This window comes from Hoplias malabaricus, chromosome Y (genome assembly GCF_029633855.1).
Source record: "Hoplias malabaricus isolate fHopMal1 chromosome Y, fHopMal1.hap1, whole genome shotgun sequence".
In the NCBI taxonomy this organism is placed as follows: Eukaryota; Metazoa; Chordata; class Actinopteri; order Characiformes; family Erythrinidae; genus Hoplias; species Hoplias malabaricus.
In genome coordinates, this window is record NC_089820.1 from 28,785,000 (window position 1) to 28,799,637 (window position 14,638).

The 14,638-nt window shown below is 45.9% G+C and overlaps 1 protein-coding gene across 2 annotated transcripts in view; it reads right to left on the minus strand.

Annotated features, from left to right (window-relative positions):
* Positions 1–240: 240 nt before the first annotated feature.
* Positions 241–14,638, minus strand: part of LOC136678746 (transmembrane protein 132C-like) — a 282,915-nt gene continuing 268,517 nt past the window's right edge. For both annotated transcript variants that reach the window (XM_066656872.1, XM_066656874.1), the window contains 5 exons: positions 10,826–11,031; positions 7,806–8,079; positions 5,278–5,469; positions 2,860–3,414; positions 241–2,779 (listed from right to left, as the gene is read on the minus strand). In XM_066656872.1, coding sequence (XP_066512969.1) covers positions 2,144–2,779; positions 2,860–3,414; positions 5,278–5,469; positions 7,806–8,079; positions 10,826–11,031 — 1,863 coding nt within the window. In that variant the 3' untranslated portion in view covers positions 241–2,143. The remainder of the gene's footprint in view (positions 2,780–2,859; positions 3,415–5,277; positions 5,470–7,805; positions 8,080–10,825; positions 11,032–14,638) is intronic.

Below are 14,638 nucleotides of genomic sequence, written 5' to 3' on the forward strand. Positions count from 1 at the left end.
CTGCAGCGCTGAGAATGATCCACCACCACATCACACCTGCTCTGTGGGGGTCCTGAGCGCCGAGGAACAGGGGGAGAGGGGGGTAACAAAGTATGCAGAGCAACAGCTGGACTACAGTCTGTGATTGTAGAAGTGCTCCCGTGTGGTCAGTGGAGTTTGAAGTGACGGTGTACTGTAAACAGAACCAAAACACAGACCCCAGCCTCGTCTTAATATCCACAAGGAATTTGGAATCACTTTATTTACATCCTATTTTTCATAATACACTTACAAATAAATATTGCATTCTTACATGTCTACATTTCCACGCTACCGGTCATCCTGTGAATATATGTTCACCTGAGCATTCGGGAAAAAAAGAGGGGAAAGGATAAGGAGCGGGAGCGGCTGCTCTCTCTCTCTGTGTCTCTCTGTCTCTCGTTCCCAGAGAAAAAAAGTCTCTAATAAATTAACGATTTGAGGAAAAACACGGGAAAAATGAGAATTCCTGGAGAACGTTCGGACAATAATAAAAAATAATGAGCTATGAACAAACGCTCACAGGAACAGAGCGGCTAAGGAGATACATGTACATCAGGAAAAGAAACGAAGAACCCAGAGACATTCATACACGGAGTGTAAATGGAGCTGAAACCGACCACGCCCACCTCCGTAGCGATGGCTGATTGGTCAGGACTATTGGGCTCTTTATTGAAACACTCAGTCTGTGTTGGTTATTCCTCGTCATGTCCGACGTTGTCCTGACTCTGGTGGGACCCAGGGTCAGTGTTACTAGTCTGGCAGACCCTCAGTCAGAGTTCAGAGAGAGTCTAGACACTGCTCTCAGATCAGATCTCATGATCTACACCAGGGTTTTGGTTCTTTGTCCCTCGTTTGTGCAAACGGACACATTACAACAGCGTCCGAATTTAAAGTCTGAGTCCTAGCCGTCTGTATCTTTCCCTGGGTAGTGAAAACCCATCGTCTGTCTCGTCTGGAGTGGTCACCATCCAGGATTTAGTCTTCTGTAATCACCGCATTCCTTCAGGGACCCAATCTGGGTGGTCAAAGTCTATCTTCATCTCCTGGAAATGGTCAGTGGCCGCCATCTCTCGTCTCCGAACAGACAACGTCCATCAAATCCACCGTATATAAGTCCATTTTATCATCTCTGGACGGTCAAGATCCAAGTTTCTATCTTCTGTAACACTCACGTTCCATCAGTAGACTTCTCTGCACGGTCCACGTCCATCACTCACCTCGGATCTGTCTACGTCTCCCGTAAACGGACAGTGTCTATTTTCTCTCCTCTCTGGATAGACAGAGTCCATCGAATTCAACATCTGAATAGTGAAAGTCCATCTCCGGTCACCCATCTCTTGCCCTCTCTGAGGGGTCAACATCCAACAAGTCCCTCATCAAGCGCCCGGAATTCCTCTCCTGTCTGATCTGGACCCTCACAGTCCATCTTCTGTCGTTTCTAGACGCTCAGTTTCCACTGGATGGTGAACGTCCATCTTTAACCTGCTCTGAAAGATCAGTATCCGTCTCGTGTCTCCTCTGATCGGTCAGTGTGTGTATTGTCCACTTGTCCACGTCCCTCTGAAGTCCTGAATGCCTTTGCAGTGGGACCTGGGGGAGGAGAGTGTGTGTGTGGACCATCCCTCAGGTGTTTACTGGTTGTTATTGTTTAGTTCTGTATCTCACAGCTCAGTTGTGTGTGTGTGTGTGTGTGTGTGTGTGTGTTCTACTGGAAGATCAGTTCACAGAGATCAGCTCCAACTAGCATAGGGAGGCTAAAACAAAGCTAACCTTCATCTCTCTGTCTCTCACTCACACACACACACACACACTCTCAGTCATTCTCTACCTTCCTATTCCCTCTCTCTCTCTCTCTCTCTCTCTCTCTGTGTGTGTGATGTACTGCTGTATTTTATTGGTGTGTATTATTGTATAAATGTTTATTGAACTGTATTTTATTGCATTGTATTGTAGTGTTGTGCTGTATAGTATTTCAGAGATGTGTATTGTGTTGTATATTGTTGTGTTGCATTATGTAATGAATCTCCTCTTTTTGTTTTCTCTCTCCTCAGTGCAAAGGCATTACAGGTGAGTTTGTATTGAGTCTGTTCTCCTCCCTCCCTCCCTCTCTCCCTCCCTCTCTTCACAGATTGTCTTGCAGTCTCTCCATGTAGGTTCTGAGCTCTGCTGATTGGCCCAGGTCCATGTCCTGACACACCCACTTTATGTCGTCTTCGTTCCCGATCAGGACGTTGTTGGTGTACGGACCTCCTTCGTCGGGGAGCACTGTGGCGAATGACGTGAACTTCACCCTCTTCCGCTTCACGGCACTCGGGGAATTGTTGAGCGCTTCGTTTTTGCCGCCGTTTGGATCGCCCATGCTTCGGGGCAAACTCTGAGCATGGGCGGAGCCTCTCTTCTGGGCTCCGCCCCCGTTCAGCAAGTAGTTGCTCTCCTCACACCCTTCATTTCTGTCGATCGCTGTGGTGCATTCATCCCCGGGCCCCAGGACCCCGCCTCGTTCGCCATGGTGGTCCATCAGGTCGTTGCCGAGGTCGTTGCCGAGCCACACCCAGTCGTGGGCGTGGTTCATGTTGCCCTGCTCCAGGACGGGCAGCTGTTTGTGGCGATAGCGGAAAGCGAAGCTGACGCAGTTGATGAGGAAGACGAGAATCGCGAGGCAGAAAACCCCCAGCAGGGCGTACATCCCGATCTCCAGGTCCGATAGGCGGCGAGGATTATGGGTGAGGTCACTCCCGCTCCCTACTGGCAGCTCCACCTGTTCAAGAGCAACATTTTATTATTATTACGTTACCCCACATTTTAGAGCGATTTCACACATGAAAATCTGGACATCACCTGTGCTGGGAAGCCGCTGTAGCCCCCGGGGCTGTTGTTATTCTGCCCCCCAGCCTGCTTCCTGCCCTGGTTCCTGCTGGTGACGCTGGACTTTGTCGTGGCCGTGACCTTCTTCAGAGCTCCCTCCTCTCTCTCTGTGAACTTCCAGCCGTCGGAGCTGCCGTTTTTGTCCTGGTCCGTGACTTTCTGCCTCTGCTCGCTGGTGCTGTTGTCTATGGCCGGGTCCCCGCCCCCGTCCTCGCTCGCCCGGCTCTTCTGCCCCACGTCGTTTTGTCCAAATTTGACCTGGACGCTGCCTACACCCATGGCCAGGACGCTCTTCCTCTTGGACTTCTGGCAGGTCTCGGAGATGAGCATCTCCACGCGGAGTAGCGGTCCCTGGCCCTCGCCCTGTGCCGCCACCACTGGCCACTGGGGCGGTGCCATGTCCTGGGAGGTGGACACCACCCGCTCGTCCAGAGACGTGGCAGTAAGGGTGTAGTCCCGCGGGTCGTAGATATCCAGCGGCGTCACTGAGCCGTCACTGTACTGGATCCACGCACTGATTACTGCTTCCTGAGAAAGAGAGAGAGAGGAAGAGAGAGAGAGAGAGAGAGAGAGAGAAGTGGAAACGAAAGAAAGACAGTGAATATCTATTTGAACTTGATCTTGGCCTCGGCTGAGGTCATGTGCAGATGAGGGACGGTTTGATCTGAACAGACCTCCATCGCTCCACAGCCCGACACTAGGGGGCATTACGCCCCTCAGGCAGACTCCTAGCTTTGAGCATGGGGACCTCAGCCTCATGTGCAGCTGCTCTGGTCTCTGTCAGTGTTTCCTATGGGGGGTGTTTGAGTGTCGGTGCCGGGTGTGTGAAGTGTAGATGTCTTTATTGTCTTGTATTACTCTGAATTTTAATGCCGTGATTTTAAGAGTGAAGCAAAGCAGTGTTTCCTTATGTTCCCTTGTTCCCTAACTCCCTCGCTCCCTCGTCCTCGTCTTTCAGCTCCCGGGCGCTGGACCCAGACGGCCGCATCATTAATCAACTCGCCGCAGCGGTTTCTCTTAATAAACACACACACATCAGTTCAGCGTTTCCAATTAGACACGAGTGGGATGAAGGAGTTTATTTATTTTTTAATCAAAAACCTCGTTTCTTTTTTTTTTTTTTTAAACGAGCGAGACTCCAGCACTTTCACAGACTAATCAAATCCCAACGCTAGGAAACAATCACTTCCCTTCAACTCCGCGGCACAGATACATTTAGAAAGAGAATTAACAACAATAATAATAATAATAAAAACACTCCTGAGGAGGTTAAGCGATGACAGACTCCTTCAGAGGATTTTCACACTGATCCCGTCAACATCTCAGTGCAGAAACACTGCGCAGACGGGAGGGATGTGGCTGAATCCAACAATAACTCCAACAATCTTCAGAACAGGCAAACCACGTCCGATTCTAAAAGTCCTTTCAGTGCTAAAACAGAGCCCTGCACTTTTATTTTGACGGGCCATCAATTCTGGGCCTTCAGTCTGTTTCTCAAATCCAAGAGCACAAAGAATGGAACCGTGTTCTCTAGAAGAACGTTCTTAATGTTCACCTCCACAGGGCAGATCTGTGATGCCTCAGCGAATGACGGGACGTTCAGGTGGCTCTCATGGGCGAGTCATGAACCGGCGGGTCCTCGTCATTTTGGAGTGGAGTGCTTTGTGTGCTTCGTCAGAGGAGGATGACGTTGGGCAAGAACACACAGAAGAACACACACTGAGAATCTGCCCTGGTGTTAGGCCCCGGAGCCTCAGAGGTCGAGGGGTTGTGTATATAATTAATATTTTATCACTGTTCCTTTAGTAAAGCCTCACACCTCTGTTTTGACCTGTGTTTAATCACAGCCTCACGCTTCGGGAACGAGCCTCTGACCGAAGGCAGGTTTGGTTCATGGTGAGCACCAGAGGGGATTAGTCTCTGCTGCTCCTTTAACATTATCTATTGCTCACCACATAGGGGTCGAGAGGGGTGTGTGTGTGTGTGTGTGTGTGTGTGTGTGTACCTGTTTAGGTGTGTGTAGCAGGTCCTGAGCAGTAGTGCTGATATATAACGCTTTAGTGTGTGTGCGTGTGTGTGTGTGCATGTGTGTGTGTGTGTGTGTGTGTGTGTGTGTGTGTATACCTGTTTAGGTGTGTGTAGCAGGTCCTGAGCAGTAGTGCTGATATATAAAGCTTTAGTGTGTGTTTGTGTGTGTGTGTGTGTGTGTGTGTGTGTGTGTGTACCTGTTTAGGTGTGTGTAGCAGGTCCTGAGCAGTAGTGCTGATATATAAAGCTTTAGTGTGTGTGTGTGTGTGTGTACCTGTTTAGGTGTGTGTAGCAGGTCCTGAGTAGTAGTGCTGATATATAAAGTTTTAGTGTGTGTTTGTGTGTGTGTGTGTGTGTGTGTACCTGTTTAGGTGTGTGTAGCAGGTCCTGAGCAGCAGTGCTGATATATAAAGCTTTAGTGTGTGTGGCGCTGGGCTGAAGGCTGAGGGATAAAGACCCCACTAGCTGGACCCCAAGGTCAGTGATGGTCACTTTATCGTCCAGAACTGTGATGGTCCTCTCGGCCAAGATGGAGTCGGACAGAGGACTGATCACCTGAAACAACACACATCCACACACACACACACTAAATACTACAGCGTGTCTGCGTAACAACAAGCAAAGAAACATCAAAGTGAATCAAAAGTGAAAAAGTCACAATGACACACTGACATCACAATGACACACTGACATCACAATGACGTGGTGCTGCATGTAACACTGTGGTAATGTAACGTTCTTACAGTGAAACTCTAACACCATAAAAATGTGAGTGTATAACTATGTCTCTGTGTAAAACATCCCAGTGTGAAAATGTCCCAGTGTAATCCCGTCCCAGTGTAATCACGTCCCATTGTGAAAATGTTCCATTGTAATCACGTCCCAGTGTGAAAATGTCCCAGTGTAACCACATCCCAGTATAATCACATCCCAGTGTGAAAAAGCCCCAGTGTAACCACTTCCCAGTGTAACCACTTCCCAGTGTAACAACGTCCCAATTACATTCTGTATTCTACAATATTAATATGCACATTTTTGTATCAGTTTTACTCTATGCTTATTCACTATATAATTTATAATATATGTACACTATCTATATCTATAATCTAATCTCTGCATCTATAATGTCCAATGTATACATAAATAAGTTACTTCTATGTAATATTTTACTTTTAATCAGAGCAACATTAAAACTTGCACAGTTTTTAACACTTGCTACTCCATATATTTATTAATTTTATTTCAGTTTATTTGATCTGATTTTTTCTTATTTTTACATTGCATGTATATTTTATAGATGTGGACCATGTTTTCAGTTTCATTAAATTTTCTGCACACTGTACTGCATCCTTGGGATCTTAAAAAGTGTAATCTTAATATGCATCTTATTATTTTATAAATTATTATACTATTATTGTATTAAAATTAATATTATACTCACAATCCAATTTATATAGAGAGGATTCAGAGAGAGAGAAAGAGAGTGAGAAAGAGAGCGAGAAAGAGAGAGACTGACAGACAGAGAGAGAGAGAGAGAGAGAGAGAAAGAAAGAGAGAGAGAGAGAGAGAGAGAGAAAGAAAGAGAGAGAAACAGACAGAGAGAGAGAGAGAGACAGAGAAACATAGACAGAGAGAGAGAGAGAGAGAGAGAGAGGCCGTGACAGTGTGTGGTGTTTGAGTTAAACTGAAGTGTACATGTGTGTGACAGCGGAATTCACACTGTGTCAGAACAAAACAGAATAACCCATTACAACGCTCTCGCTCGCTTTCTCTGTCACACACACACACACACACACACACACACACGCACACACACACACACAGTCTCTCTCAGTGATTCCAGGTAGGCTCCAGACCCTGAACTGTGTAAGGATTACAGACAATGAATGAATGTATATTTTCTGCAGGGCCTTCCTATTAATGGTTTTTGTCTTTTGGTATGTGTACCCTATTGAAAATACAGACAGCCACCACCTCTTTGTGTCGGGGGGTAAAGGATCCCACAGTGTATCATAATGAGGATTACCTGCTGTTAGCCACATTAGCATTTTCACCATAGAATCTAATGTAAAACTGTTAGCATCAGACTCTAGTGTGTGTCTCTGCTCTTCTGTCACACAGATCACACACAGGCTTCAGTTATCGTCTTATTTCACTGCTGTGTTGTTGTAGTGTGTAAGAGACGACAGACACAAGCCCTGTACTCCTCCGTCTCAGTCTTTTCCCCCTGTTTACAGGTAAATAATCTGACCCCGCCGTCCCTGCGCTCTGAGAGTGAACAGACTCTTGGAGGATAACGTTTTGACAGTCACCTAAATTATTCCTGTTGTTTGGATTAAAGTTTTATAAAATAGTTCTCCTTGTCCGAGAGTGTCAGTGATCAGTGAGAGAGGTTTCCACACCGCAGCGAAGCTGAGGCAGAATCACAAATTTCATGTACTTTATTTAATGTCAAAAATTATTTTTAGTGAGCTTTAAGAGTTTCCCTGTCGATTGAGTAATACATTTACAAATAAATTTTATTATCTGTGATGTGCACTGTGTAGGGAGTCTGGTTTGGCTTTGGGACATGGCCCAAGCTTCTTTACTAACTGACTAACAGAGCAAACATGACATAGATAAATGTGTCAGGAATCCATACTTACATTTATTTAATTTTAACATAAATGAGGACTAAAAGTGCCATAAAACAATGTAAATATCACGGTTTATATTTGAGCTGTTTTTGAGGAAATGTTGGTCCCAGATACGGCGGACACTCTGTACCGTGACGTCAGATGCAACTCATGAATTCATTCACCAGTGATGTCCAGGTGCGTATGTACCTGTATGGCGGTGATGCCCAGGTGCGTATGTACGGGTATGGCAGTGATGTCCAGGTGTGTATGTACCTGTATGGTGGTGATACCCAGGTCACGCCCCATCAGGACCCTGCCATCAATCAACCGAGCGATCCGGGGGTCCTCCACTTTCAGGAAGTCCAGCACCAGATCTGTGATATCAGCCGACCAATCAGAGCCCAGCATGTGGACGAGGTCTCCGCCAGGGTCTGCCGGCTCGGCCACAAAGTGCGTGAGCACACGGACGAGTGCATACTGATACTGCAGCGTACAGCCCTTCCCCTTCCTCTCATCGTCGTCATCATCCTCACTGTCCCGCGTTGGCCTGGGAGGGACGAAGAAACAAGGGGACAGCAGGATGGGGATTAATCTCAAAAAAACACCAATAAACACCAATATCTTCCAGTAAACACCAACATTCTGCAATGACTATCATCACCATCAACACCATCATCATCACCATCATCACAATCAACATCATCACCATCATCACCTACATCATTATAATCATCATCACCTACATCATCATCATCACCATCAACATCATCACCATCATCATCATCACCGCCATCACCATCATCACCTACATCATCATCACCATCATCACCTACATCATCATCACCATCAACACCATCACCATCATCACCATCATCACTATCATCATCATCACCATCATCACCTACATCATCATCACCATCAACATCATCACCTACATCATCATCATCATCATCACCATCATCACCTACATCATCATCATCATCATCACCATCATCACTATCATCATCACCTACATCATCATCACCATCAACATCATCACCTACATCATCATAATCATCACCATCAACATCATCACCATCATCATCATCACCATCATCACTATCATCATCACCATCATCACCTACATCAGCATCACCATCAACATCGTCACCTACATCATCATTATCACCATCATCATCATCATCATCACCATCATCATAATCATCACCATCAACATCAACATCATCACCATCATCATCATCACCCTCATCACTATCATCATCATCACCATCATCACCATCATCACCTACATCATCATCACCATCATCACCTACATAATCATCACCATCAACATCATCACCATCATCATCATCACTATCATCATCACCTACATCATCATCACCATCAACATCATCACCTACATCATCATAATCATCACCATCAACATCATCACCATCATCACTATCATCATCACCATCATCACCTACATCATCATCACCTGCATCATCATCACCATCAACATCATCACCTACATCATCATAATCACCACCATCATCACCATCAACATCATCACCATCATCATCATCACCACCATCATCACTATCATCATCATCACCATCATCACTATCATCATCATCACCATCATCACCTACATCATCATCACCATCAACATCATCACTTACATCATCATAATCATCACCATCAACATCATCATCATCACCTACATCATCATCACCATCAACATCATCATAATCATCATCACCATCATCATCATCATCATCACCATCATCATCATCACCATCATCACCGTCATCACCATCATCACCTACATCATCATCACCATCAACATCATCATAATCATCATCATAATCATCACCATCATCATCATCATCATCATCATTATCACCATCTTCATCATCACCATCATCACCGTCATCACCATCATCACCTACACCATCATCACCATTATCACCACCATCAACATCATCACCATCATCATCATCATCACCATCATCACCTACATCATCATCACCATCATCATCATCATCACCATCATCACCTACATCATCATCACCATCATCACCACCATCAACATCACCACCATCAACATCATCACCATCAACATCACCATCATCATCATCATCATCATCATCACCATCATCATCACCATCATCAAATCACATTTATTCGTATAGTGCTTTTTACAACTGATGTTGTCACAAAGCAGCTTCACAGAATTCCGGTAAAGACAGAGTTTTGGCATGAAATGTAAAGAATGAAAAAGATGTAAAAACCCCCAGGTGAGCAAGGCCATGAGCGACAGTAGCAATGAAATACTCCCACAGCTGAGGAAGTAACCTTGGGAGGAACCAAGGCTCACAAGGAGTGACCTATCCTCCTCTGGTCAATCATCATCATCATCATCATCATCACCACCACCATTAGCATCATCACCACCATTAGTATCATCATCATCATCATCATCATCAACATCATAATAATCACCATCACCACAATTATAACCAGAATCACCATTATCATCACCACAAGTATCACCATCATCAGCAGCATTACCACATCACAATCACCACTATTATCACAGTTCTCACCACCATCTGTGTGCACTGATTTGGGGTGGCGGGGCAGGGGTACATCATATCCAAAAAGCACCTTCAGCTTCCAATAAAATCCACAAACACTCACAGACACCAAATTCTCACAGCATTGTTTGGAGTTTGCAGAGACAGTGACGCTGCAGAGAGACCACACACTGATCCACCGTCAGGTTTCATCTTCTCACACTGTTCAGGGTGGGAGGTGTTTTAAAATGTGCTCTAAAATGTTAAAAGCATTTCCTCCTGACTCCCCTCACCATTAAACACACACACACACACACACACACACACACCACACCAATCTCTGCTTCAGAGTACGACTGTGAGATTACTCAAAATTTGCTGCTCCCTCCCAAAGTGTGTGTGTGTGTGTGCCTCTGTGTGTGTGTGTGCCTCTGTGTGTCTGTGTGTGTGTGGTATCTTTAGAGGCACAGAGAGACAGAAATTGGCCAAATTGAAAAATGGGCCCAGCAGACTGAGCGAAGGCCATTGGCAAGCTAGTACCATAATAACACACACACACACACAGCAGGGAAATGGGAGTGGTGACAGTGGGTCTGCTGGGGTTTAAATGACCGTGTGTGTCATGTTTCTTGGCAGAAAACATTCGCAACAACAAAACAACCACTTAACAGAGATCATTATGTCCGTCTGGGCTTAATTATCCCAGCAAAACGAACAAAAAACACACACACACACCTCTTGTTGGTGGTGATGGGAACTCTCCATCCTTTCACCTGACTCAACTCCACATCCGAGACGTCAATCTGCAGCGGTAACCGTGGAACCCAGACGGTGAGCTCTAATTGGCCGCTGAGGTACAGGTATGTAAAGTTGACCTGGAGAGAGACACGCCCCCTCATCTCTTTCCCATTCACCAACACCTCATCACATGATGGAGAGACCTGGGGAGAGAGAGAGAGAGAGAGAGAGAGAGAGAGAGTGAGTGAGAGAGAGACAGAGAGGGAGATGAGAGAGAGAGAGAGAGAGACAGAGAGGGAGATGAGAAAAAGAGAGAGAGCGAGAGAGTTTTTAGAGGACAGTAAATAAACAGTGTGTGGTCTCTGAGTTTTGCTCAGTGCTGTGTGTGTACAATAATCTACACACGCTCTAAAATTAGATGCTGGGCTGATGCTGGTGTGAAAAGAGTGTGGAAGGGGGCTTTAAGAAAAAACGCTGTGCCGTCACTGTTTCACCTTTCATCATTTAGACATTTCTAACTTCTCCACCTCCTCAGTGTAAAACCCTTGTGTGACATTGTTTTTTTTTTTGGTGAATTTTGGGCATTTTTTTCATTCAGTTTTTTATGCGCAGAGTGAAAACTCTGGATAGAACCTGGGAAAGTGAGTGTTTACAGTCACACAGACCCCGGATAAACCCCTCCCCTTTATACCAGCCGTCCAACCATAACTCAGCAACGGGAAATAAGCAAGGCATTCATTCAACACAGGGCTATTATACTGTGTGTGTGTGTGTGTATGGCAGTGGTAAAAGTGTATCACACACAGTAGTATCTAAAGGTTGCACACATGGTCATCACTCTTCTGCAACTTTCTCTCTCTCTCTCTCTCTGTTGTGTGTATGTGTGTGTGTGTGTGTGGGGATGAGTGAGTGTGTCGACAACTAAATGACACTATACTGTATCCACCTGCAAAATCTCTCTCTCTCTCTCTCACCTCAGTAATACAGATCAGGGTCACTGAGAGGACAGCAGAAGGAGGACTGAGATGTGTGTGTGTGTGTGTGTGTTATAGATTTAAAGGAACACTAGGTAAGATTGTTTTGCTCCTGACCTCCCCCTAGTGAAATACATTGTACTGAAATCAATGGGGAGGGTGAAGGAGGGAGTGTGGTTTCCTACCCTCCTCTAAAAGTTACATAGTGTCATTTCTGTAGTGCTAAATGAGTGTGAGTGACTGGGTGAGTGTGTGACAATGTCCACAGGTGTGAGTGCACAAATGACTGGGTGAGTGGGTGAAATCGTCCATGGGTGTGAGTGACAGGTTGAGTGTATGAGGATGACTGAGTGCATGTGCAAGAATGACTGGGGTAGTGTGTGAGTGACTGGGTGAGTGTAAAAAGGACTGGGTGAATGTATGAGTGTGTGAGAATGACTGGGTGAGTGTGTGAGAATGACTGGGGTAGTGTGTGAGTGATTGGGTGAGTGTAAGAAGGACTGGGTGAATGTATGAGTGTGTGAGAATGACTGGGTGAGTGTGTGAGAATGACTGGGGTAGTGAGTGAGTGATTGGGTGAGTGTAAAAAGGACTGGGTGAATGTATGAGTGTGTGAGAATGACTGGGTGAGTGTGTGAGAATGACTGTGTGAGTGAGTGAATGACTGGGTGAGTGAGTGAGTGTGTGTGTGAGTGACTGGGTGAGTCTGTGAGTGACTGAGTGAGTGTGTGACTGGATGTGTGTGAGTGAATGGACGAGTGTGTGAGTGACTGGATGAGTGTGAGAGTGACTGAGTGAGTGTGTAAGTGACTGGATGTGTGTGTGTGTGAATGAGTGAGTGTGTGAGTGACTGGATGGGTGTGTAAGCGACTGAGTGTGTGAGTGACTGAGTGACTGAGTGTGTGAGTGACTGGATGAGTGTGTGAGTGACTGGATGTGTGTGTATGTGTGTGTGTGTGACTGGATGAGTGTGTGAGTGATTGAGTGAGTGTGTGAGTGACTGAGTGAGTGTGTGAGTGACTGGATGAGTGTGTGAGTGACTGAGTGTGTGAGTGTGTGCGTGGCTGAATGTGTGAGTGACTGGATGAGTGTGTGAGTGACTGAGTGTGTGAGTGTGTGCGTGACTGAGTGTGTGAGTGACTGGATGTGTGTGTGAGTGAATGGACGAGTGTGTGAGTGACTGAGTGACTGAGTGTGTGAGTGACTGAGTAAGTGTGTGCGTGAGTGACTGGATGTGTGTGTGTGTGAGTGACTGAGTGTGTGTGTGTGTGTGTGTGTGAGTGACTGAGTGAATGTGTGAACCTGTCCTCAAATGTGAGTATTGGGAAGTGAAGCTCACACAGCGCCACCTGGTGGAAGCTTCTTATGAACAACTATAAACTGCACTAATCCAGACAATCTGGAGAATGGAGGGATGCTCACAGACGGACGGAGAGATGGAGTGATAGAGAAAGAAAACAAATTATTGCTCCGCAAAAGACACTCGCCGTCCAAGTGAGAGGCGCTTAGCGGCTCGTTCAACACGAGCAATTACCAGCAATGATAGGAGATAAAGAATAACACACACACACACACACATATACCCTTTGTGGATGTCATTAAAGCATGAGTGGCTGCATTAGCAGATAAGAGGAAGCTCTTCCAGGGAAGTGAGTTCACGTGTGTGTGTGTGTGTGTGTGTGTGTGTGTGTGTTCATGTTAATCCAGTGTGCACTCAGTGTGTACACTCTCTGTACAGAAGCATGAAATGTAATGGGATGCTCTGGAGCAGCTGCACCTCTCTTTCTCTCTCTCTGAGTCCCCTCTCTCTCTCTCTCTCTCTCTCTGAGTCTCTGTGTCTCTCTCTCTGAGTCTCTGTGTCTCTCTCTCTGAGTCTCTGTCTCTCTCTCTGAGTCTCTGTCTCTGAGTCTCTGTCTCTGAGTCTCTCTCTCTCTCTCTGAGTCCCTCTCTCTGAGTCTCTGTGTCTCTCTCTCTGAGTCTCTGTCTCTCTCTCTCTCTCTCTGAGTCTCTGTGTCTCTCTCTCTGAGTCTCTCTCTCTCTCTCTCTCTCTCTCTCTCTCTCTCTCTCTGAGTCCCTCTCTCTGAGTCCCTGTCTCTCTCTCTCTCTTTCTGAGTCTCTCTCTCTCTCTCTCTCTCTCTCTCTGAGTCCCTCTCTCTGAGTCTCTGTGTCTCTCTCTCTCTCTCTCTGAGTCTCTGTGTCTCTCTCTCTGAGTCTCTCTCTCTCTCTCTGAGTCCCTCTCTCTGAGTCCCTGTCTCTCTCTCTCTCTTTCTGAGTCTCTCTCTCTCTCTCTCTCTCTCTCTCTCTCTCTCTCTCTCTCTCTCTCTCTCTCTCTCTCTCTACATTGGTGTGACATGTTCCCAAAGTGTACATTCGACACTTTCCTGTAGCTCCTCCTCTTTTCTCACCCAATGAGAAAAGATCCATCTACAATTACAGCATCGTTCTCTTACAGCTTTAATAACTGACACTTCACCCTAAAGAGAGTGTGTGTGTGTGGAGTCCAGTGTAAACACTTGGCTTGTGTCGCAGCCAAACAGCTGAGGCAGGTGTTTGATGACATTGAAAAATTGATTTAATCTCTGTCTCTATTTTAAAGACAGAATGAAGAGAGAGAGAGAGAGAGAGAGAGAGGGAGAGAGAGAAAGAGAGAGAGAGAGGAGTGTGAATAGAAGACAGCAGAAGAGAGAGGAGAAATAGGACGAGAAGACGTATGTGAAAAATGACAGAAGTGAGAGAGGGACAGAAAGAGAGAGAGAGAGAGTGAGAGAGAGTGAGTGAGAGAGAGAGAGAGAGAGAGAGAGAAGAGCAAAGGAGGTGGGTCTTCACAGGTCACTTC